Source organism: Macaca nemestrina, chromosome 8 (assembly GCF_043159975.1).
Source record: "Macaca nemestrina isolate mMacNem1 chromosome 8, mMacNem.hap1, whole genome shotgun sequence".
Classification (NCBI taxonomy): Eukaryota; Metazoa; Chordata; class Mammalia; order Primates; family Cercopithecidae; genus Macaca; species Macaca nemestrina.
This window is the reverse complement of record NC_092132.1, coordinates 65,353,820-65,380,536: the sequence shown is the minus strand read 5'-3', so window position 1 is coordinate 65,380,536 and position 26,717 is coordinate 65,353,820. Positions and strand designations below refer to the sequence as shown.

Genomic DNA, 26,717 nt, shown 5'->3' with positions numbered 1-26,717 from the left:
TCCTAGCTACTCAGGAGACTGAGGCAGGAGGATCACTTGAGCTGGAAAGTCAAGGTCGCACTGAGCCATGATCATATCACTGCACTCTAGCCTGGGTGACAGAGTGATACCCTGTCTCAAAAAAAATTTTTTTAATATATTTGAGCTCATAAATTCAATAAAGCTGCAAAATATAAGATCAAGATATAATATTCAGTTATATTTCTATATAACAGCAATAAACAAGCTGAAAAGAAAATTTTTTTAAAAATCCATTTCAATCACATCAAAAATAATAAAACACTTAGGAATAAATATAACTAAGGAAGTGTAAGACTCGTACAAAGAAAAATGTTTTGTAATTGCTAAAATAAATTAAGAACTAAATAAATGGAAAGATATTTCATGTTCACGGACTGGAAGACTTAATATTGTTAAAATGGCAATACTTACCAAGTCAATCTATAAATTGAATGCAAGTCCTATCAAAATGCCAATAGCATTTTTGTGTGGGTGGAAAAGCAGATTCTGAAATTCATATGGAATTGCAAGGAATAACGATTTTCAAAAAGAAGAAAAAGGTAAAGAATTCATACTTCTCGATTTCAAAACTTACTACAAAGCTATAGTAATCAAAATAGTGTGATACTGTCAAAAGAAAAGACACATACATGAATGTAACTAAATTCAGAGTCCAGAAATAAACTCATACATCTATGGTAAACTGAATTTCTTTTTTTTAAACAAGGATGCCACAAGCATTCACTGGGGAAAACTAGCGACATGCAAAAGAATAAAGTTGGATCCCTACCAAAAGCACATACACTAATTAACTCAAAATGGATCAAGGGCTTAAATCTTAAGAGCCAACACTATAATAAAGTCTTAGAGGAAAACACAGGGGTAAATCTTCATGATCTGGGATTCAGAAATGAATTCTTAGATATAACAGCAAAAGCACAAATCAAAACCACAATGAGATATCACTTCACACCCACTAGGATGACTATAATCAAAAACACAGAAAATAACAAATTGCCAGGGATGTGGAGAAATTGCTAATAGGAATATTAAATGGTGTCAATATTGTGAAAACAGTTTGGTGGTTCCCCGAAAAACTTGAAACATGGGCCAGGAACGATGGCTCACACCTGTAATCCCAACACTTTGGGAGGCCCAGGTAGGAGGATCACTTGAGGCCAGGAGTTTGAAACCAGCTTGGGCAACATAGCAAAATCTCATCTCTATGAAAAATAAAAACTAAAAAATCTGCCAGGCATAATGGCGTGTACCTGGAGTCCCAGCTACTCAGGAGGCTGAGGCAGGAGGATTGCTTGGCCCAGGAGTTCAACATTATAGTGAGTTATAATCATGCCACTGCACAATCCACCAACCCACACAACACAGTGAGACCTTGTCTCTTAAAAAAAAAAGTTAAAATTTTTTTAAAACATTAAACATGCAACTACCACATGATGAAACAATTCCATATCTAGGCATATATGCAAAAGAACTGAAACTAGGTACTTAAGCAAGTATTTGTCCATAAAAGGTTCCTAATTCACTACCCACCATAGTCAAAGGTGAAAATCACCCAAATGCCTATGAACGGACGAATGGATAAACAAAATACAGTAGATATATACAATGGAATATTATTTAGCCATTAAACAGAATGAAGCAGACATGTGCTACACCATGAATAAAGCTCAAAAACATGAAGGGAAAGAACCCAGATACATAAGGTTACATATTGTATGATTCCATTTATATGAAATAACCAAAAGATAGTTAAATCCATAGAGTCACAAAGCAAATTAGGTATTGCCAGGGGCTGAAGGAGGGGAGCCAGGAACGAATGCTTAATGACTACAGGGATCTCCTTGGAGGTGATGAAAATGTGTGGAACTTGAAAGGGTTGACAGCTGCACAACATTGTGAATGTTACATGTTACTGAATTCTACTCTTTAAAATGGTTAATTTCTTCCCTGTAATCCCAGCACTTTGGGAGACCAAGGCCAGTGGATCACTTAAGGTCAGGAGTTCGAAACCAGCCTGGCCAACATGGCAAAACCCATCTCTACTAAAAATATAAAACTTAGCTGGGCACGGTGGCACACGCCTGTAATTCCAGCTACTCAGGATGCTGAGGCAGGAGAATCGCTTGAATCCAGGAGGTGGAGGTTGCAAGGAGCCAAGATTGTGCCACTGCACTCCAGCCTGAGCAATAGAGCAAGACTCCGTCTCAAAAAATAAAATAGAATAAAATGGTTAATTTTTATGTTAAATGAATTTCATGGAAGAAGTTAGGAAAGAAAAAAGAAAGAAGGGAGGGAAGAGGGAGAGGGAATGAGGGAGGGAGGGAGGGAGGGAGGGAGGGAGGAAGGAAGGAAGGGAGGAAGGGAGGGAGGGACGGAGGGAGGGACGGAGGGGAGAGAAGGAGAAGGGAAAGAAGGACTAAAGGAAGGGAGGGGAAGGAAGGGAGGGAGGGGAGGGAAGGCAGGCAAGGTGGGGAGGGAAGGGAGGGAAGGGAGGGGAGGGAAGGAGGGAACTGGAAGGAAGGAAAGGTGGAAGGAAGTTCGAAAGTGCCCATCTCTGCAACACAGCCAAGGGTAGAACAAAGTCATTGATGCACTGAAGAGCAAGTGTATCAGACCTTGGTGAAGTCCCTTAGAAGAACACGAGTACTCCTCTCATTCATTTCCTGTTTCACACCCTACGTTTCACATCTATTTTACCCATATATACATTTTTCTCATATAAAAACGAACCGACGTCACCCTCTTCTATCTCCTCTCCCCTACTCAAGACCTGCTGGAGAAGTAAACACATGTACTTTCTCTCCCCTGGAACTAACTATAAACATATCACCATGTACTCTAGAATCACAAATGACAGTACATTTTAAGTGCAAAAATAAAGTTACAAAAGGAATGGTTCTTTACCTTTGCAAGTTCTCTTCTTAGCTCTTCCCGCTCCTCTTCTGAGAGGGTCTCTGTGGCACTGATGGTGGCAGCAACATCTTCTCCTTCCTCAGGGACCGGCTCTGTTCTCAGCAGACCTGGTTGGGGATTTAAACAATTGTTTAAAGTACAAAATCTAAGTAAAATCCTTCTTTAAGCTCCTCCACTGTCCCAGCCAGAATAAAGCCAATTAGAGTAGATCTACATATCTCACCTCTGGACATTCAAATGACCTGGCTCTCTCAGCAAAGGACAAAAAATCTGAGCTAACCGCCGGAAACCACCAAGTAGATTCTGCCAAAATACGAATTTAGAAAATATAGCATTCTCTTAGCTTCTGTTCATAGTCTCAGTCACTATATAGTTATGGCAGAAGAGTGAAGGGCCCAAAATGAGATCTTGCCGAGGCTTTAAACTGCTGTACAACTAAATCAGTATAAATTAGATGAAAGATTTCAGCTCCTTCCCACTAACCCAGGGCAGGAGTTTGCACATCTCTTCAGCTTGCTGTGGTAATCAAAGTCAACATTTTACAAACTCAGTAAAGGAGTAACCACTGAAAGAACTAAGTGTCCTAAGTAAATTTTATTCTGTTTCTTTCCATTAGTGGAGGCAGAAAACATCTTCTTGTAGGTTTTCTTTTTGTTGTTGTTTGTTTGTTTTAGGAGGTAGAGACAGGGTGTCACTATGTTGCCTAGGCTGGCCTTGAACGACGGGCTTCAAGCCATGCTCCTGCCTCAGCCTCCCAAAGTTCTCGGATTACAGGCGTGAGCCACTGCCACTTCTTATAGCTTAAAAACAATAATAATATATATCTCATATATGTATCATATATATCATATACCATATATATATCATATATATCTCTCATATATATATATAAAAAATCCAGATACCCTTATAAAAGAATACTAAGCTATATGTTCAGAGACATGATCAACAGCCACATAGAGACATTCCACACTACTGAAGACCAATCACGCCGCACCCAGTCCCCTTGGAACAGAGCCTGTCAGGAAGAATGACTGGAGAGTGACCAGCAGGCAGCCGCCCCTCAGATCTCCCCTCTTTTCCTGCCCAACCCTTACCCACAGGCTAAGATGAGGCCAGAAAGGCACCCCAACCTCGGGTGCAAAATTGAAGAGGCCACTAAAGCACTCAATATAAATATCTTAATGGAATATTTTTTTAAATCAAATTCAAAGAACCCATGAAGAACAAAATGCCAAAATTTTAAACTGCAGGATCAGTATTGCTGATACTTTCTTGTGTCTCAAACTCCAAAATGGCTCTGCATGAACAGCACTACTGCTAATCTCGTCTTTATTTAAAGTTGCGATATTTTATTCATGATTTTCTTTTACATTAATTTTTTAAAATATTATATTCGCACATTATTTGACGACTAAGCTTTTTGTCACCCCCTTCCTGGCCGTAGCTGCCTTACCCTAGGCTTCAGGCTTCAGTTCAGTTTACAGGTTTGGGATTGCAAAGTCTCCTCTGGCAACAGATTTTTATTTATTATTATTTTTTTTTTTTGGCAAAGAAACCAGGGGAAGGTTTACTCCTCTGCCCGCTCTTCCTGCCAGTGAGCATCACAGCCACTGCAGTTGTTCCCTGCTACCCCCCAGGACCATTTCTGAGAAGTGCCAGTTCAGTCACAGCAGCAATGTGGCATCCTGCCCAACACAAGGCGCCAGGGAGCAGACGCAGAAGAAAAAGGAAGGAGAATAGCCACACTGTGGAACAAGCAGCCAGCGTCACAGCAAACATTAGAGAATTACATGAATCAATGAGACGATGCTTATGTACATGGTGTACAAGTTACAAAGGTACTTGGTACAGGGTCTGCTGTACTTCACTGATTAACAGTAGTTAATAATTATAATAATCATCAGCATGGCAGCACGAAAATAGTGCCTACCTGGAAAGTATGTACAGAACTGTGAAAGCCATAAAAGTAACACAAATAATTCAAAAACCACAAATCAGACTGGCAAAAAATATGAGTAAGCTCTTGACTGCATATAAAATACTTAATCGGTACAATCAGCAGGTAGAAAAGCTCAATGCATAATTGCTTCCACAGGTCTTCCTCTAAAATATCTGTGAACAGACTGCCCAAATAATATTTCTATAATAGAAATCTGATTGTGTCACTCTTCAGCTTAAAATCCTTTGGTGGTTCCTTACTGTTTTCAAAGCAAAGTGTGAGGTTGGCACACAGCCCTTACTGGACCCGTCTCCTGCTAGCTGGCATTGGCACCTCTTACTCCAACTCCAGCCAAATCACACCGTGAACAAGGTGCTGTCCTATGTACTGTCAGAAACCATTTCCCAGCATCTGTGTGTGCTTGTAAATCTATCCTCTATGTTAGATTATGTGAAGAAAGTTGTATGAGATTGAAACTGGGAGTCAGACATTCAAGTAACAATCATATAAGGCAACACAGTAAGAACCATAACAGAGCTACGTGTTACACATTATTTTATTTTTAATGTTTTGTACAGAACTCCCAAGTTCTCCAACTAGAACAGATCTCCAAAACAAAACAAGCAAAACTCAGGTACCAAACTATTACTTAAATAGTAAAGACTCTTTCATGCTTTTTTGATACACACTCTTTTGCAAATCTACTCAAAGAAGGGGAAAAATACAGTATCTGATTGCTAACAATGCTTTATGTATACTGCCCATTTCAAAAAGAATCCAAGGGGATTCTGGTTCTATTCAAATACGTGGCTAGGGTATCGAGGAAAATAAATCTCTCAGAAAAGAGGATGACGGGTTGTCCAGTTGGCTTCAAGTCTGCCAGGATGACCTTGAGATTTTATATTCAGCATCTAAGAAAGTTGGTAATAACATGTTCTGCTCTTTCCACATCAGCCTGTAGGTGGCAGCAAATCATCATCATTCAAATTAAAAGGTGCAGTCTGGAAAAAAAAATTAGCAATTAAAGACCACCAAGGAAGAACAGAATGGTAGGTACCAAAATCAGCAGCAAAACATCACAGTCATGCCTTGCGAAAATTATTAACCACAGCCACCATGACAGAGTGCATTCCATTTACAGACAAGTCCAAATTAAGTGTTTTAAATACCTATGTGCAACACTTCAGTGAGGTGGGGGTCCCCCGTCACCATTTACAAATCAGGAACCTGGAGCTTACATTCAGCGACTTGCCCAGGTGAACACACCTAAATGTTTGGTAGAGGTCAGATTTTAAATCTAGACAGTCTGATGTAAAAACAAATGCTTCAAATCACTGATCTGAAAACAAAGACAAAAGTAGGAGGCTTACAGTAAGACCTGAAAGGTATCTAGAAGCAATAATAAGACCCTAAAAAGAGAAAGAATCTGGCAGACTAGATCAAAAGCAGTCTTCATTAATTCCAACTAAAGTTTCCCCAAACCTGGGAATCCAAATTTTGCCTTATATATTCATCTAGATATGATCCTGTTTCTTGTATGTTCAGTAATAGTACAGTATTTAATACGAAAATAGAGTCTGGCTTTTGGAAGAAAAGATCAATTTCTCATTCACAGCATGAAAGGTGGAAAATAACAACATTTAAAAGTATAGATTATTGAAAACCATAATCTGAAACTTATTCGTTCATTAATTTTAATGTTTTTTTTTCTCAGAATCTGATGGAAAGCTGTTTTTAAAAGACAAATATGGTGGGGAAAATACGATTAATATCTACTGACATTTACTACACCAGCCACTGTGAGGGGAAGTCTACGTTATCTTATAAAAATAAAAACACCCCATAACCACCACCTGAGAGGAGTATTTTTTTCTACTAGGAAACTGCAATCCTCTAAGGCTATATAATTTGCCCAGAGGCAGGATTAATATACAGAGGCACGATTAATACTTGGGTCTTTCTGTCTCTCGACTCAGCTCCTTCATGAATATCTTTTCTTAGAGAAATATCAATGATCATGGCAGGACAACGAAACAGGGCCTAGTCTTTCTCCATAGAAACTTTTTTCTTTCCCGAGGAAAGAAAAAAGGAACTTGTGGGGATCCCTGGTTTGAAAGTCACAGATAACATTATCAAACCCAAATGACTGAAAATGAGTGATAATTTCTTCCATCAGGTTGTTAACATTTTAGCCATTGCCTTAATTCTCTTCATCTAGCTATGCAAACAGATTGTCAGCCTGTCTTTAGTTCCACCCATGGGCTCCCTAAAGAGCTTTAGGTAGGGGAGTGACAAGTCTAGACTTGTCTTTGGAAAAGTCCTTCCAGCAAGCTAGGTAGAGGGTGGCCTGCCCTGGGAAGGTTCTGGAGCCCACTGGCAGGGTGACGCATCTCACTGATTCCCAGGTGAGATTTCTTGTGTCTCCGGGATGAGGATGGAGAAGACAAGCAGAGACACATCCCATCAATCTGAAGATACTTTTTACATTTTACATCTTTGAGATGCACTGTACAATTAATCAGCCAGTCATTGTGACATGGTTATCACCAGCAAACACGCCTCAAAATTTGCAAAGTGGCTTCAAAAATGCCAGGTCCAGTTACAGACGTCTCTTACGAAAGGCTGCACCACAGACATTTTATGTGAGGAAAATAAATCAATAGAATAGACATAGATTACTCCAAGTTGAAAAGCAGTTCAAATAAGTTAAATTATAGGTGTGAAGACATTTTAGGAAATGTTCGTTTTTATTTTAGAAAATATGCACAGGAGTGTTATGGTCAGTGTAAATGTCTGAATAAATCTAAAAAAGAACTTCAATTAACATAAAATTTTTGGCCAGGTGCAGTGGCTCATACCTGTAATGCCAGCACTTTGGGAGGCCAAGGTGGGAGGATCACTTGAGCCAGGAGTTCGAGACCAGCCTAGGCAACAAAGTGAGATCCTGTATCTACAAAAACTCAAAAGTCATTAGCCGGGTATAATGGCCTGTACCTGTAGTCCCAGCTACTCAGGAGGCTGCAGCAGGAGGATCGCTTGGGCCTAGGTTACAGTTGAATGAGCTGTGATCATGCCACTGCACTCCAGCCTGGGCAACAGAGCAAGAAGAGCAAGACCCTGTCTCAAAACAATGACAACAAAAATTTAAATAAAAAATTTTAGGGGACTGGGCAGGGTGGCTCACACACTCCTGTAATCCCAGCACTTTGGGAGGCAGAGATGGGTAGATCACTTGAGTCCAGGAGTTCGAGACCAGCCAGCACAACGTGGTGAAACCCCATCTCTACTAAAAACAATTTTTTAAAAAAGATTTTAAAACAATTTAAGTGATGATAAAGCAGGATTTTTTTAGTTTAACTATCAGCATATTTTATACTTAATGAAACAAAATAATAGTAACATCTTACAATCTGTGGTGTCTTAGATTTAATGAAATACAACACTTCAAGACTTCAGAGTCTTTGTGAATAACATGCGGAAGACAAAGTGGAAATGTGTGTGTGTGAGTGTGGTCAGAGCAGGGAAACGCAGGGCACAGTGACCAAGAACAGCAAAGAGCTTAGTCCTGAACACGTCTCTAGTTCTAGACTATAAAGTCCTGATGTCACTTTCTTATCTTTCCGTCTCAGAACTCACAGTGCCTAGAACAGAGCCAATGCTAATATTGCATCTGAACTGAATTATTCATTAAAGATTTAATTAGAGTAACTCTCTCTTTACTTTCCTATGCATAACCACCCATTTGCCACAACTTCCACAAATTTCAACTGGGGAAAGCAGCAAAAGTGTTTTCACTAAAAATGTAGAACCTACACATAAGCCACAAATAAGAGTTTGAGAAGCACCTCTCTCTGCTTGGGTGCAACCCCAACCCCCCTTTTGGAGCACCCACTTAAATGGTTCTCTTCCCTCTAGTTCTTCATCTTTGACTTTTATTCCAATTATGACCAAGTGCTTCAAGACTTTCTATGATTATTGATTAAAAGTTTTTTGGCCACTGTCATACAATTTTAGATCTGAAAGAATTCTGAATCGTTTAAGTCAGCAGTCCCCAATGTTTTTTGCACCAGGAACTGGCTTCATGGCAGACAATTTTTCCACGGGGGTTGCGGGTGGATGGTTTTGGGAGGAAACCGTTCCACCTCAGATCATCAGGCATTAGATTCTCATAAGGAGTGTGCAACCTAGATCCCTTGCATGTGCGGTTCGCAATAGGATTCACGCTCCTATGAGAATCTAACGCCACCACTGATCTGACAGGAGGCAGAGCCCAGGCGGTAATGCTCACTCGCCTGTCACTCACCAGTTCCTAACAGGCCACAGACAGGTACCAGTCCACCAACTGGGGGTTGGGGACTCCTGGTTTAAGTCAAATGCTTCATTATATAAAGATGAGAAGACTGAGGACAGATTTTTAAAAGAATACAAAAAGACAAGATGAGCTTTGAAATTAGATGGTGTTGTGAGTTGAACTCTGCTGCCTTTAAAGATGTCTTCAATTTCCTAACCCGTGACAACAATGAATGTGTCTTCATTTGGAAACAGGATCTCTGGAGATGTAATCAAGTTAAGATGAGGTCACACTGGATTAGTGAACTCTAATCCAATGGTTCATGTCCTTATAAGAAGGAAGTGTGAACACAGAGACTCGGGGAAGAGATAATGTGAAGATACACAGCGCAAAGCACAGAGAACACACAGAGATTGGGGTGACGTCACAACAGAACAAGGAACACCAAGGTGTGCAAGCAACCACCAGAAGTGAGGAGGCGGCAAGAAGGATTCATTGCCCTGCTCGTTTCAGAGGGAGCAAGACCCTGCCAACGCCTTCATTTCAGACTTCTAACCTCCAGAACTGGGTGATAAGCCACCCAGAATGGCTACCGCAGCCCCCAGGAGAATAATTCTGATGGAAAGGGGCATACACACTGATTCAGCCATTTACTAGTTGGTTGATCTTCTTTAATCACATTTATCTTCAAACAGCCCCAAGCCCCTTACCTGCAAACAATGGGTGCACATAAGGATTTGCTGTTTCTCCCGGATTCCAAGCCCTACAACTTGACCTGGGAACTGCTTCTCTCTCCTCTCGTCTTCCCTGAGTCTTGGCTCTCAGGTCTTACTTCCTCACTGCCCATTACTCCTCAACCCCCTGCAGCCCTGTTGCTGCCCCTTCCACCTACCTTCCACTAAGGACAGTTCTGGGTCACTACCCTCATCTGGCCACACCAAGGCCATCTGACACTGAACTTCAGTCTGAAATCTCCATTCCTCTCCTCCCTCCTGCTTTTTCTCTTCCTACCTCTCTGAGATGTTGTGGCTCCATCTTACTCTCTGGACATCCACTTCGCTCCCTGCCTCCAATCCTGCCATCCTGCCCTCCTGCCTAGTTTGGGCTGTCACTATGTGTTGCTTAGATTCCTGCCCCTAAGCTCCTTGCCAGTCTCTGACATCTGCAAATATTCCTCAACCCACCCCAACAAAGAGCTTTCTAGAGTGCATATGTAGGCCAGGCGCAGTGGCTCATGCCTGTCATCCCAGCACTTTGGGAGACCCAGGCAGGTGGATCACAAGGTCAAGAGATCAAGACCATCCTGGCCAACAAGGTGAAACCCTGTCTCTGTCTCTACTAAAAATACAAAGATTAGCTGGGCATGGTGGCGCGCACCTGTAGTCCCAATTACTCGTGAGGCTGAGGCACAAGAATCTCTTTAACTTGGGAGGTAGAAGTTGCAGTGAGCTGAGATCGCACCACTGCACTCCAGCCTGGTCACACACACACACACACACACACACACACACACATATATATACACACACATATATCTATAATTTAGCAAGGCGTGGTGGCTCACGCCTATAATCCCTGCACTTTGGGAGGCCGAGGCAGGTGGATCACTTGAGGCCAGGAGTTCGAGACCAGCCTGGCCAACATGGTGAAACCCTGACCCTACTAAAAAATACAAAAACTGGCCAGGTGTGGTGGCACACGTTTGTAATCCCATCTACTAGGGAGGCTGAGGCACAAGAATCACTTGAACCTGGGAGGTAGAGGCTGCAGTGAGCCAAGATCACGCCATTGCACTCCAGCCTGGGCAATAGAGCGAGAGTGAGAAAGACAGAAAGACAGAAATACAGAAAGAAAGACGGAAAGAAAGAAAGCTATTAACTCAAAAAAAAATGTTTAAATGTACCTCCCATACTTTTTAGCCCATTTAATTTTTTATTATGTTAGAATATACAACAAAAATGTATCATCTTTAACCGTTTTTAAGCGTGTGATTCAGTGATGTCAATTATACTCACAATGTTGTACAACCATCTCTGCTATCTCTAAAACACACTCTTTTTTGTGTGTCTTTGCACATATTATTTTCTCTGCCTGAAATCCCATCCCTATTTCCAGTTCCCATTCGCTTCAATAAGTCAAAAGTGTCTCCTACTCTTGGGGGATCTCCCCTGGACCCTGTGACCATGGCTGAAAAACAGTCCTTGGCTCTGGGAATAAGAACCTACGGTCCAGTCTATTGTATAGAACACAGACTGCAGCTGGGCAATACTTGGCCTTCATGCTCCAATCCTGTGTCTTTAGTCCTAGCAGGGTCTCCGATACACAGTGTCTAGCGCACAGCAGATGCTTGTCAACACTGTGAATAAATGCATTATAGGAAGGTATACAATCAAGTTAGAGGGAAAGATAAGAACTCAGTCTCCCTTCATTCTCTCTCCTTTTATCTCGAGCTTTTTATTGTATAGATTGCATTCTCACTTCACTGTTTTTACCTAGAAAGGTTTTTCTATTTAAAGCAGATGTGAAATGTCACTTTCCTAAAGAAATGACTTCCATACATAATCTGTCCAAAGATTGTCACTTCGGGGAGCAGGTCACCTACCTTCACATTACAGGAAAAGAGTGTGCAGGCAAATGCACCATGGTTATATAGGTGGGACACAAATGATATCACAGAAAGAATATGTCAGCTGCCCCCGAAAAAATTCAACTAGGAGGGAAAAAGATGCCAAAATGGAGTCTAAGGTATCTGCTATTTAGCCTGAATGTTAACACTGCCTACCCAAGAAAGAATCTGTTAACATATACTTGAGCCCTGGAAGCGTCTCTGGAAAATAAAGCTGCACGCCTTTCCTACCAAGTCTTCAAAGCAGCACCAATAACTTAAGACCAGAGTCGCGATAAGAAACTTCAGTCTCTATGACTGTTTCATTTAAGCACAAACAAGAGGAAATACGCATCCCCCCTTTTTAAAGCTAGAGGCATAAAAAGAGATTTAAACATATAGTTCAAAGTATCTTTAGCGGTAACACCCAAAAAGATCACAAGATGTTTCTTCCCCATGAAAGTCTGTGCCTGGGGTTCCCATTCTCTGTGCCTTGTTGTTTCTGGATGTAATAAAATCCCAGAAGTGGGAGGAATATTTGCAAGTCCCCACACCACAGAGCTTGTCTTCAGGAGACCCAAAAGACTAAGCATCCAGTTCAGGCAGCGCTTCTCAGCCACGGCACCACGGGCGTCATGGGCATCTTCCTGTGTAGCATCTCAGGCCCACTCACTAGATGTCAGTAGCAGCCCCACACGCACACCCAGTTGTAACAACCAAAAGAGTATCTACAAACATGGTCAAATGCCCACAGTGGGGCAAAACTGTGGTTGAGAACCACTGACTTAAGGCAAGGGAGCATCTAAGAGGACACAACAGCCAGTACCTGCTGTCTGCCACTGAGTGCCTTCAGAAGAGAGGGATGCAGCGGCTTAGGCCGTGACAACTTAAGATTCTCAAGGCTGGAATTTTCCCATGAGTGCCCACGATGAGAACAGTAAAACCTTAGAGGAAAAATGAGTCGGGTAACTGTAGTCAAGGCAGCCGGGAAGAAAAAGGCTGAGAAAACTTGATCCACTCCATTTAAGGGAAGACCCAAGCTCCTCACAAGCATAAGGGGACAATATCTGGGTTATTTTTTATTTTTTATTTTTTGTTTTATAAGATGGAGTCTCGCTCTGTCGCCCAGGCTGGAGGGCAGTGGCGCGATCTTGGCTCACTGCAATCTCCGCCTCCCGGGTTCAAGCAATTCCCCTGCCTCACCCTCCCGAGTAGCTGGGACTACAGGTGCCCGCCACCACGCCCGACTAATTTTTTGTATTTTAGTAGAGACAGGGTTCACCATGTTGGCCAGGATGGTCTCGATCTCCTGACCTCGTGATCCACCCGCCTCAGCCTCCCAAAGTGCTGGGATTACAGGCGTGAGCCACTGCGCCCGGCCAATGTCTGGGTTAAGAGGAAAGGAAATAGAGCAGGAGGGGAGGGGCTGCCCTAAGACAAAAAGGGAAAGGAGCACTTGGGAGCCACATCAGATGCAAAGTGCTCCTGGGACTCAGCTCTCAAAGCAGGACCCTGAACAGTGGTCAATGTCCCTACACAAGACAGAAGGTCACCTCCCAAAAGCGTTACTTCACAGAAAGAGTGGACAAAGAAGAAACAATCCTCAAGGTAAAACACATTAGTATTTTCAAACGCTTTACTTGTTCCTTCCAGATATTTCTAAATGGACCCTTAAATCTCTTTTTTAAAAAAAAAAATAAAAAGGAAAAAATCTTCAATTACTTCAGAGCTATCTCCTCTTCCCACTGCTCTGCTCCCCTGCCCCAAAATTAAGTATAAAACTAGTAACTGGGACATTCCAGAAAAGAGTGACAAAGGTCAGTCATGGAGAAATTTCAGAATCCCCAGAGAGGTAGTCTCTTCCATCCTTAAATTTCCTCTCTAGGAATAAGGAAATTCTACATCTCTTCAAATTTGGCTCCAGTTTTTATTTTGTAAACCACAGCCATGTTTGCTATTTAAGACCTATGCAATCATAAAAAACTTTTAAGAAGTGGTAACCACTTTTCTAAAAAGAAGTGAGAATAACACAGAGTGAAAATCAAAAAGGGTAAAACAGAATGAAAAGAAGAACTGTGAGCTAAGGAATTTCAGTTTGATTTTTCAGTCTTTCTAGAGTTTCAAATGTGATCGCATTAAACTAAAATGTCAGATTTTTCCATTCCTCATATTTCCTTAAGTCACTAGAAATAACCAAAGGTGCCATAAGCCAAGGCTGCATCTTCCTGTACATTAGAAAATTCTCCCCAGCAATCCCATTACTGGGTATATACCCAAAGGAATATAAACCATTCTATCACAAAGACACATGTATGCGTTAGTTCACTGCAGCACTATTCACAATAGCAAAGCACGGAATCAACCTAAATGCCCATCAATTATAGACTGGATAAAGAAAATGTGGTACATATATGCCATGGAATACTATGCAGCCATAAAAAAGAACAAGATCCTATCCTTTGCAAGAACATGGATGGAGCTGGAGGCTGTTATCCTTAGCAAACTAACACAGGAATAGAAAACCAAACAGGGCACCTTCTCACTTATAAGTGGGGGCAAAATGATGAGAACATATGGACACAAAGAGGGGAACAAATGACACTGGGGCCTACCAGAGGGTGGAGGGTGGGAGGAGGAAGAGGAGCAAAAAAAAAGAAAAATCACTACTGTGTATCAGGCTTAGTATCTGGATGATGAAACAATCTGTCCATCAAACCCCTATGACACATGTTTACCTATATAAGAAGCCTGTACATGCACTCCTGAATCTAAAATAAAAGAGTTTTTTGTTTGTTTGTTTGTGTTTTGAGATGGAGTCTCATTCTGTTGCCCAGGCTGGAGTACAGTGGTATGATCTTAGCTCACTGCAAGTAGCTGGGACCACAGACGTGTGCCACCATGACTGGCTGATTCTTTTATTTTTAGTACAGATGAGGTTTCACCATGATGCCCAGGTTGGTCACAAACTCCTGAGCTCAAGTGATCTGCCCGCCTCAGCCTCCCAAAATGCTGGGATTACAGGCATGAGCCACTGCACCCAGGCAAAAGTTTTTTTTTTTTTTAAAGAAAATTCTGGCCCAGCCTGGTGGCTCACGCCTGTAATCCCAGCACTTTGGGAGGCCGAGGCAGGCAGATCACGAGGTCAGGAGTTCAAGACCAGCCTCGCCAATATGGTGAAACCCCATCTCTACTAAAAATACAAAAATTAGCAGGCGTGGTGACGTGCGCCTATAGTCCCAGCTATTTGGGAGTCTGAGGCAGAAGAATCGCTTGAACCCAGGAAGCAGAAGTTGCAGTGAGCCAAGGCTGCGCCACTGCACTTCAGCCTGGGCGACAGAGCAAGATTCCGTCTCAAAAAAAAAAAAAAAATCTTAAGAGGAAGCTAGATGCTATGTAAATAACCTTTGGGATATTATCCTTGTGGGTGTTGACAGAATAGAAGAGATAATGCAACAAAAGACCCCAGCTGTGAGACCCTGGTCCTGATAATGTTCAACCCAAAGATGGAATAGAATGTTGAGATCCCAGTGGCGTATAAAGTGTTAACAAATTACTCCCACAGTAAAACACCTGACCAAAGGAGAATTTAAGCCTTAAATGGTTAATCTGTTCTATAATATCCGTTACTAGAGAGGCTGAGACATTGCGGTCTAAAAAAACAAAACAAAAAAACCAAACCACTAGCTTAAGAATTAAGAGATGAGTGCTAGTCGTATCTTAGCCTAACTAAACTTTGTGATTTGAGAACATCACATACGCCTCTCAGCCTCAATCTTCACATCCAGTAAAATGAACTGGAGTATGAACTACTCCTCACCAGTATCATTCATTCATTCATTCATGCATTCCACAGTTTTTGAGCCATAATGTCAAGTACTATCCTTGGTGCTTGGGGAAACAGCAGTGAACAAAAAAGATGAACAGAGCTTCTGTTCCAGATTCTGAAACTATTATAAATCGGTGTTTTCACACTATGGGTTGTAAAATCCAGTAGCAGAACCAGATGAGCACTTTAAAAAGAAAAAATGGCATACAATAGTATAAAATGTCAGAGTACATCACACATAGTAAAGAGAAGTTCTGGTTCATAACATTTTGCTTCAGTTATTGATAGATTCTTATATTTATGAGGATTGTGGGTAAGGAGGTATAAGGCATTTCTGAATAGGGGTTGGTTGCGTCAAAGGAGTTCAAAACTCCCTAATAAAAGGCCTCATTTTGTTCCAGCCACTGTCTTCATCCTAATCTCCGCTTTAATGACTTCTTAGGAACATCCTGCTGATAGATAAAATCTCATTACTTTCCCATTTGCCCCATGATGGCATTCTGGATAAATACCAGAGAGCACAGTCTTTTCAGATCAGTATTCCCAACCTCTCTGAGTAGCATCCCTCTTCTTGTCTGTATTACTTGTCTGCTGATTAAGAAAATACACAGTGGCCAAAAACCACAAGAACTTTTAATGGGTTCATAATGTATTGATCCTAAGAGCTTCTACATAGAAATACAAAGACTGCAAACACACGGAGGACACATTATTCATTCCATCGACCAACCATGTTTGATGTTCAGACAGGTGTCCAGGCTTCTTATGCCTTGAGGGGTCATGGGCACACAGAAGAGTAATCCGTCTTCCAGGCTTCCATTTTTATTTGGACATTTTAGAATCACTGCGTTCTTACAGATGACTGCTGAGGGTGGTTTCTGCTTGTTTTAATGCTTGTTCACCCTCTTTTCTTTCAATTAATGCAAACTACTAAACCTAGCTACATGAGCTTGTTTTTCATTATTGTTATTCATTTGCTTTTTAAAAACTTTTTAAATCTCACAACCCCATGCTCCTTCAAACAGCTAACAGGAACTGCAAAGATAATCCTTCAGAATTTGCCTAGAGGCACACCCAACCCTACAACTGCCCTGGTTTTGACAGAAAACATCCCAAGGCAGTCACGACTGTAACTTGGAAAATGGCAGGAGGTGAAACAAAGAGACAAGAAGGGTAGAAGGCAACTAAAAGAAGCAAGCAGCGTCAACCTTCCTGGGAATCTGGCTGCTTGCACACTGATCAAGGTCCACCTGAAGTCATAAAACCACAGCCCCAGCTTCTCAAAGGTTTCCTCCCTTCCCCGCAAGTCACTTGGGTTTTGGTCCATTATTGAGCTCTCACTTCCCCATTCTGTGTGGCCCCCTATTAACTTATACATAAGATTTACAAATTAGAAGGGGGCTGGGCAAAGGGGGAGCCCAGGCCCCTTTATTACAGAGGTCTGAGGGGGGCCACTTGGGCAAGCCAAGGTCAGCACTGGAGAAAGTTTCCTGGCAATCAGAATCCCGCAGCAGACATCAAGCTGCTGCCTCCTGCCCCGAACTTCTACAGACCAGCTCTACCCCTTCTTTGTCACACTCCACATTTTCCCGTTCCTGGAAATCCCAGCCACTTTTGGGGAAAGATGGCTACCAGTTGCAACCAAGAGAGGAATGTTGCTTCACACAGTCCCTACCGTCAGCAAATACACAAACCTAAAATACTTAAAACTAAGTTTCATGCTGTCACCTTTACCATGTTTTTTTCTAAGTTACCCATTTTTTTCAGCTTAAAACGAACAAAATGTGACCTGTTCTTCATTAATCAGGAAAAAATTAACTTCTTCTGGAAAAACCTGATTATTTGGCAAATTACAGAGAAGGTCATTTAACCAGTTCCCAGCACTGGCTATGATACGAGGGACCCGGCCGGGAGGATGGCTAAGCTGCCTCCAGCTTTTTGCTGCCTTGTGCCGACAAAGGAAGAGCCTCCCTGATGGTGCTGCTGGCCTTCAAAGCAATCTCATCCCGGCAGGTATGAACGAATAACTGCTTCTAAAGGTACGGCAATTTCAAGTTTTTCTTTAAAAAAAAAAAAAAAAAATCTTGCCTAGCAATTTCTATAAGTTGCTCTCAATATTCCATAACAAAACCCAGGACAGTCATCAGCAAGACCTTGAACCGAGTCAGTGCTTAACCATCATTTAACTAAAGAGAAAAATTAAGAAAGTTGTCGTAAATTACCTAAGCAACTAGAAACCAAGGACTCCAGATTCCTCCTTTTTTGTTATTTACCAGCTCAACAAACTCAAAGTGAGCTTGGAATATCTATAAATGGAGAGGTCTACTGATCGTATAAATAGTACTAACTTTAAAATCTAACTTCTAAGTATAAACATATCCTAAATATTTAATGAGATTTAATATTTGAATCTAGAATAGCTTATTAGCTAGTTACAATCCAGCACCACCCTGGTACATCTTTACACTAATAATTTTAAAGCCAGGCAAACCCCAAGTTATGTCTAGGTTTTATTCCAAGCAAACTTAGCTTTACAAAATTAGTAGTTACCAAATTTCTGAAGAGCAGGTGATCCGGGTGGAGATGAATTTCCACTAGGAGACAAGTAGAGATAGCTTTTGTTGACTCCTGCTTCAAAATCAAACGGGGACTGGTAGTCCTCGCCTAAGTCCATCTCTCTACAATCCATTCCAGACAAACGCAGAACGCATTGCTTTCTAATCGCCTGATATCATCCTTCAGTTGAGTGCTGCTTTGGCCATATTCCCTTTGTAGGGTGCAACTTCAATGAAGAAATCAACCCCAGGAGTTAGAGGCCCTGGCTTCCGGGCCCCGGCGCCAGCATTTCCTTCTGGGAGCCTTCACACCCCTCCTGACAAGCAGACCTATTTAATAAATGATTTATCCTGAGCAACCTTAGGAGGGGCTCTGTTCACCACCTGGTGTTAATTTTGATCAACAATGAAAAACCTGGGCAGGGAGCGAGCTTTCCTCAGTCAACAAAGAAGGGCAGGGTTCTGCAATATGGCCCAGATGTACAAACAGTTCAGGCAAACATTGGACACGGGCTGACTTACAACAAGAAACTACAATTTATTTTAAAAAAAAAAAAAAAAATCAGCTGACCATGACTACACCAGGGCAGACTTAATCTTCTAGGACAAGGAGGGATTACCAGTCAGTAATCTCCCACAAATGCCATCTGGGTGATACTTTTTTTCCACCCTGGATTACAGTAAAATTCTGAAAGCCAAGCTTCCTGGTTTAGCAATCAGCTTTCTAAGCACAACTTGGTACAAAAATAAAGCTGTATTTCCATGATTACTTTATCTAACATGGAGTCTGGCTGAGTGTCACGAAAACTTCAGACTGACTTTTCTTTTCTCCCTTTTTTTTTTTTTTTTTTTTTTTTTTTTTAAAAAAGCAAGCTGGTGCTTCAGTTACATGCACTGAAAGGAGAAGAATCCATTTTGAATGGAAAGCTCCCGTGTATTCCCACACCTTCTTTGTTTGTCTAAGGCCATGGCTCTGCAGAGCTGCAATAAACCTGCGTGCCCACCCTGTAGAAGGCCTGGGCCACAGCTAGCTTGTAAAACAAAACTAAGTCACCAAACTTATTTCCTTTAACACAGTCTCTTAGCAGAACCTTTCTATGCTGACTATGGCCTTGGCTCAAGCAACAGCAACTGCAGCTCCTGCTGGTTCTACTAAGGAGGTAAAAATAAAGGTGACTTGCCTTCCGGTGGGCAATGGTCTGTTACTGCATAACAAAAAAAAAAAAAAGCGGTGTTCTAATCTAATCTAAAAGGCGGTTTTCAAATCTAAAAAAAGAGCTCAGATACACTCTCCTCAGATTGGAAGCAAGTATGAAACCTAATATATTGTAAGCATTAAAAATATCAATATGTGTCTAGTGTATAAAATGCACCAAGATGGTCTGTATTCATCTTGTGATTTTTTTTTTTAACATACAGAATATATGCTGGATGATTTATTTGTTATTTTTGTTAGTCTCATGTTGTACTCCATTTATGGTAGATCTTTTTTTGTTTTGTTTTCGATACAGAGTTTCACTCGTGCCCAGCCTGGAGTGCAATGGCACAATCTTGGCTCACTGCAACCTCCACCTTCTGGGTTCAAGCGATTCTCCTGCCTCAGCCTCCCAAGTAGCTGGGATTACAGGTACCCACCACCCACCACGACTGGCTAATTTTTGTATTTTTAGTAGAGATGGGGTTTCGCCACATTGGCCAGGCTGGTCTCAAACTCCTGACCTCAGGTTATTTGCCCGCCTCGGCCTCCCAAAGTTCTGGGATTACAGGTGTGAGCCACCGCGTCTGGCCTATGGTAAGTCTTTATTTTTTTTAAGTTTATTTTTAACAACAAAAGAATCTGTATTTTTCTCCTAAAAGGTACCAAAATTTGGGCAACTATAAATGTTTCATTCTATACTTAAAAATAAAATAAATGGTTTCTTTTTTATCATTATTTGAAAGAATGGATTGTCTGGCTTCTTGAAATCCATGGCCTCTTACTGGGACAGGAAAGGCATTGGAGCTATGTCCCCAGACTAGAAAGAGCATGGTTCATGAGGTCCCTGGCCCTCTCCATAATTCTGCATTTGGTCACCAAATACTGGTAGAAAAAGCATTTCTCCATTACTTTACTTGTTCTACCACCTAGAGCCAAAGGCATTCAAAGGTAATTAATAGTGACACGGATAGAATGCAAGTCACAGTCACCTCCATTCTTCTCACCATCTCTCAAGCCCATGTCCTTGACCTTTGGTATTTACATCCATGCGACACGCTCTACCTGAAATGTCACCTTTTTCCAGCCTGTCGAAGTTATTCATCCTTCAACACTGAGGCAGAAATGCCACCTCTTCTTAGAAGCCCCCCAGTCTCTGGCCCCCTCTTCTCCCAGCAGCAGCACACAGCATGTGAAGAGCCCCCTCCCACGCATCTGTGCCTCTCCAGGGCCTCTCCAGGGTGTGCCACCGGATACCTGCCCTGAAGGTTTGGCTCCTAATCAATGTAGAATTAAAAAAACAAATGATGGCTCATGTAGACATTACATGCCTTATTAATAAATGTGAATATTTCAAATTTAAGTAATTGTCTAAAATTTTTATTTTACCTGCTTAGATACAATCTTAGGACTTTTATGCAACACCCTGGCTCTTTGAACCAGCTTTTGTTCTCATTATCTCCCATCAGATCCCAGTCAAGACATTCTAGCCTATAAGAAAAGTGAAATCTAGAGGTGGGAAAAGCATGGGATGGGTTAATGGAATGGCAAAAACTCAGTTGACTCAACAGTCAAATACAAAGTAGAAGGGAACTGAAGGAAATACAACATGGAAATGTAGCTTGGGGGCAGACCATTAAAGACTTTGACAAATTTTATACTTAATATACTGTTCAAAAAAAACAACTGAGGATTTATGAGTTATACGGAGAGTATAAGTTTTATAAACATGACTCTGGAAATGGTGTAAGGATGCACTGCAGGCAGAAAGAGGCTAGAAGAGAGCAGACTCAGAAAGAGGCTACGGGTACAATCCCAGCAAGGGGGAGAAAGCCTTGTGATATGGTTTGGCTCTGTGTCCCCACCCAAATCTCACCTTAAATTGTACTAACCCCCACATGTCAAGGGCGGGATCAGGTGGAGTTAATTGAATCATGGGGGCGGTTCCTCCACGCTATTCTCCTGATAGTGAAAGAGACAGTTCTCTGATGGTTTTATTAGGAGATTTTTATAAGGAGAACAGATGGTTTTATAAGGAGCTTCTCCCCCTTCGCTGGGCACTCATTCTCCCGCTGCCCTGTGAAGAGGTGCCTTCTGCCATGACTGTAAATTTCCTGAAGCCTCCCCAGCCACGTAGAACTGTGAGTCAATTAAATCCTTTTCCTGTACAAATTACTCAGTCTCAGGTATTTCCCCATAGCAGCGTGAGAATGGACTAATACACCTTGGTATCAGGGCAACTCTTTTTATTTCCTGCTCTGGACTAGTTGGCCTGGGGAAGAATCAGGTAAGATTTGGTCCTGTCCTGTGGATAATTCCACCTGGCTATTCCAAAAGTACTTCAAAGTCAGTATGCACAAGACTGAACTCACTGGCTTTCCTCCCGATGTTCTTACCTCTAGATTAGGCATCCTGAGTCTCCTAGGCCTGACTTTGAAGGAATCACATCAAGCACTCTCACTCCATATGGAGAAAGCACTGAGAGCTCTCTACCAACCGGTACCAAAGGCCTTCCAACCTTTCCCTCATCCACCCCCTACTCGAGACCCACGTGCAGGGTGAGACCCACTGTATTGTTACTATGTTTTTCCTTCTGGGGGGGACCAGGCCCCATAGCAGTGTGGTAGACATCTGCTGTCTTGTCATTTTGCCCCTCTTTCCCTAGAGGAATTTCACCTCACCTGCTCCCTGGGGTTCTCGGTGGGGAGAGAGTCCATAGTTCCCACCTGTTCCCTGGCCCTAGGCAAGGGCCTGTGCTTCAGATCTGGTCCACACAGACACCCCATCCCCTTGTTCACAGGGACTGGCCTAAGGATAGATATCTGACCCAGACAGCGTCAATCAGTGGCCTTCCCTGACGTTTACTCTGTGAGTAATGGAAGAAAGTGACTCTCTGTAACCTGAGCTGTTGGGTGCCAGTTTGGAGGGACTGGCAGCTCCTTCCCTCCCCAGGCCAACAGGCAAGAGACTCAGTGCTCAGACTGGGAAAGGACAGGAGGAGAAACAGACAGGGAAGGGATGGGGCAGCAGCATCTAAGCCCCTGCCTCCAGCTACCCTGGGCTTCCCAGTTATTAAATAAACACAATTTTATTCTGCTCCACTTGCGGTTGCAGTTGGATTTCATCATTTCAATAGAAAGAGTCCTAACATACCTACTTTCTGACCATATTTCCCACTATTACTCAACCATGTTTTAGCCAAACCTGACTTTCCTGTTTGTTGAACACATCCTAAACTTAGCCTAGACAATTTTCTCAAACTAGAGTTTCCCCTTTTCCTGTAAGTTCCTACCCATTTAGCAAGCTCTACTTATTAAGTCACATATGAATGATATACATGCAAGGGACGTTCATTTTAGATGCTACCGGAAATGGAAACAAGCAATACAAATGCCTACTAAAAATGGGTGATTTAAATGCTAAAAAGAACATTCATGTAACAGAAAAATATGGAAACACTGACATAATTATATAAAAATATATGTTTTATATGGAAAAATATTCTTGATACAGTTAGCAAACAAATCAGGTTTGAAAGCAGGTTGTATGGTATGCTCTATGTTTGTGTAATAATTTATGAGAGAGAAACCAACAAACCAAAAGAAAGAAAATGGGCAGAAGGAGAAATCCATTCCATGACCCCAGAAAAGTGCTCACGCGCTGCAGCGCCAGCAGAGGGAGCCCAAGGGCAGTTCAGAAGTCAACTCGGTGCAGCCAGTAAAGAGCGTACTGTAGGGTAATAACCGGAGGCGACTCACGTCATTGCAAATGGAAATGGTAGGTACAAATCACTATAAAGAAAATTAAGTTTTTGTCTGCCTGTTAACTCAGCACTCAAATATGTCAGTGTAAATTCTCCACAAACTTGAAAGATATATAAAGGGCAGTCTGATTTAAAAGCTATGAAACACAATATTCACTTGGAGGGCACATCAAAGGGAGACAATGTAGCTGTCCACCAGGAGAGGCAGGCTGCCGATACTCGGAGAATGCAGACGTGTCATGGTGACACAGCAGCTGGCTCGAAGGGGCTCCAACTAGTCAAATATGGGACAATCGAGCCACAAAAAAAATTAGGGACAGTCACGGATTATAAACCACTGAAAAAAACAGGACTCCAAGAGTCCATGAAAGTAATAAATAGAAGGAACAACTACATAAGAATGCCACCCTGACCATCCCTGTAAAGATTCAAAAAAAAATCATCGCTGGATGCTAAAGCTAGGGAGAAATTTTGAGGAAGATAATGATATTTAAATGATGTTTAAAGTGCCTCTCCCCAGATTAACTAGCTGCCAGAAGGAAAAACATAGTAACAATACAGTGGAGATGACTCCTTGGCCTTTTGGCTAAGATCAAGTGTAGTAACAGTACAATGGAGAAAAGCCCCACCCTGACTGAAGCATAGAGATGGCCATCCCCCAGTGAGAGGCAAATGGACCACTCTGAATACCTACATAGTGTTCAGGCTTGGAATGCAGAACCTGAATCTAATCATGAGGAGACATCAGACAAATCCAAAACAAGGAAGGTTCTAGTTTTTGTTGGAGTTTTTTGTTGTTGTTGTTGTTGTTGTTTGTTTTGTTTTTTGAGACAGACTCTCGCTCTGTTGCCAGGCTGGAGTGCAGTGGCACGATCTCGGCTCACTACAACCTCCGTCTTCCCATTTCAAGCGATTCTCCTACCTCAGCCTCCTGAGTAGCTGGGACTACAGGCACACACCACCACACCCAGCTGATTTTTGTATTTTTAGCAGAGATGGAGTTTCACCATATTGGCCAGTATGGTCTGGATCTTCTGACCTTCGTGATCCGCCCGCTTCGGCCTCCCAAAGTGCTGGGATTACAGGTGTGAGCCACTGAGCACCGCCAGAAGGTTCTAGTTTTTAAAAGAGGAGGGGCTGCATTCTTCAAAAATATCAATGTCAGAAAGAATAAAGGCTGTGAAAATCCACATTAAAGGAGACTGACATTACTAGGTCCATTGAAAAAACTGGAATATGACCTCAGATTAGATGAAAGTCTTGTATCAATTTCAAATTTACTGGCCGGGCTTGGTGGCTCACACCTGTAATCCCGGCACTTTGGGAGGCCAAGGCAGGCAGATCACCTGAGGTCAAGAGTTGGAGACCAGCCTGGCCAATATGGTGAAACCCCGTCTCTACTAAAAATACAAAAATTAACTGGTTGTGGTGGCACATGCCTGCAGTCCCAGCTACTCAGGAGACTGAGGCACAAGAATTGCTTGAACCCGGGAGGCAGAGATTGCAGTGAGCTGAGATCATGCCACTGCACCCCAGCCTGGGCAACAAGAGTGAGACTCTGTCTCAAAAAAAAAAAAAAAAAAAATCAAATTTACTGACATTGACAACCGTGCTGAGAATACTGCCTTTCTTAGGCAATACATACTGAAGTATTTAGGGGCAGAGGCCACAATGTATGTAACTTCTTCTCAAATTGCTCAGAAAATAAGACTATGCATGTGTACAGACATCCACACACAGACAGACTAGTCAACCAGATGGAGCTAAACGTTAATAGTAACTCTGAGTAGAGAATGCAGGTGTTCTTTTACTTTTTTCCCCCCATCAACTTTTAAGTTCTAGGGTACATGTGCAGGATGTGCAGGTTTGTAACATAACTAAATGTGTGCCATGGTGGTTTGCTGCACAGATCAACCCATCACCTAGGTCTTTAAGACCAGCATTTATTAGCTCTTCTTTCTTATGCTTTCCCTCCCCGGCACCCATGTTGTTGGCACATATACACCACGGAATACTATGCAGCCATAAAAAGGAACAAAATCATGTCCTTTGCAGGGACATGGATGGAACTGGAAGCCATTATCTTCAGCAAACTAACACTGGAACAGGTATTCTTTACACTATTCTTATTCTTGCAATCCTTCTGTAAATTTGAAAAGGGCTTAAAAACAAAAACAAAACAAGAACTCCTCTGCCTTAGATTCAGCAGGACGCTGTGGAGAAAGGGTGCAGCAACCAACTCTCACAGCAATCACGGGGCCAGGGCCTAATGGGGCTGGGCTCCAGCCACAGACACACAGGCACATCCCGGCTCCCAGCCCCTTCTGAGAGCTGGAAGGGCTTTCTCCACCTTCCACTGAAGCAGCAGTTGGTTTACCCTCTACAGAAAAGAAGTCTCCCCATCACATCCCTTGCTGGGCACATCTTCCCAGAGGATGACCAGGCGGGATCCTGTCCCACAGGGTGAGAGGACAAAGAGGCTGAGAGGTTAATGAACGCCCCACATCCCTTCACTCCCCGACACTGTGCCACAATAAACAAACCTTGACTCCAAATAAAAAGTACTTGATTTTAAGTATGAAATTCAATTTAAAATCACAAGGGTAGATGCTCTTTTATTTACAAAATTTCTCAACTAATCCTCGAAACCTCTGTGAGGTAAACCTCTGCCTCTCCCTATTTTTCAGAGGGGAAACAAGACAAGGACAATTTCTATAAACCTGTCTTTGGGCATAGAGCTCGCAAGTAAAGGAGCTGCAGTTTGAAGCCCGGTACAGGCCTCCAAGGCCCTGTCCTCTCCATCCTGTGGCTGTAGCTTAGAGCCAGGAAGTAAGGATAAGCCAATCCCTCCCATCTAAGGGCCCTGGGGATCTCGCTGTGATGCAGAGTCTGCATCCCGGTGATGGTAGGCGGCTGGCCCCAAAACCCCACGGGATCACACTTAGAGTAACAAGATGATGGAGGACCTCGAATAGAGGCTGGAGAGTAGGTACTTGGTTTTCATCAGATTAAAACAACAATTCTTCATTAGAATTTATTTAAACCTTCAATAACACGAGGTTAGTCATGTTATCCCCAGTTTCCAGAGGAGTGAGCATAAGGAACTTAGAAATGAAGGAAGCCACCCTACAGTAGTCATTTTCCTCTCGCTGCATCTAGGCCGTGGGGAGCCAAGTCGAGTGATTACGAATGGGAAGGAGAGGCCAAAGCTGTGGGTCGGCAAGATCATTCTCACCCCTGTCTGAAGCTGGACTGCCGAGGGGAGAGGGGAAGTCAGGACGGTTACCCAGCAACAGCATCAAGGGTGTTCTGGACTGAATTGTGTCTCCCCAGCTTCACGTGTTGAAGTCCTAACTCCCAATATGGCTGTATTTGGAGATGGGGTCGTTAAGGAGGTAATTAAGGTTAAACAGGGTCCTAGGGTAAGGCCCTAATCCAACAGGGCTGCTGTCCTAGTAAGAAGAGACACGAGGGATACTCGCACATGCACAGAAAGAAGTCCAGGGAGGACACAGCCAGAAGGCAGCTGACTGCCAACCAGGAAGTAAACCCACACCAGAAACCTATCTACCCTGCCGGCACCTCGATCTTGGACTTTCAGCCTCC

General features: G+C 42.5%; 1 protein-coding gene across 7 annotated transcripts in view; it reads right to left on the bottom strand.

Annotated features, from left to right (window-relative positions):
• The window catches only part of LOC105483537 (tumor protein D52), a 137,246-nt gene that overhangs the window by 27,044 nt on the left and 83,485 nt on the right, over window positions 1-26,717 (bottom strand). For 4 of the 7 annotated variants that reach the window (XM_011744416.3, XM_024793337.2, XM_011744418.3 and 1 more), the window contains exon 2: window positions 2,926-3,041. In XM_011744416.3, the coding sequence (XP_011742718.3) occupies window positions 2,926-3,041 (116 nt within the window). Of the gene's footprint in view, window positions 1-2,925; window positions 3,042-18,148; window positions 18,479-26,717 lie in introns of those variants that run through there. The other 3 variants (XM_011744413.3, XM_011744414.3, XM_011744415.3) reach the window with 2 other exon arrangements.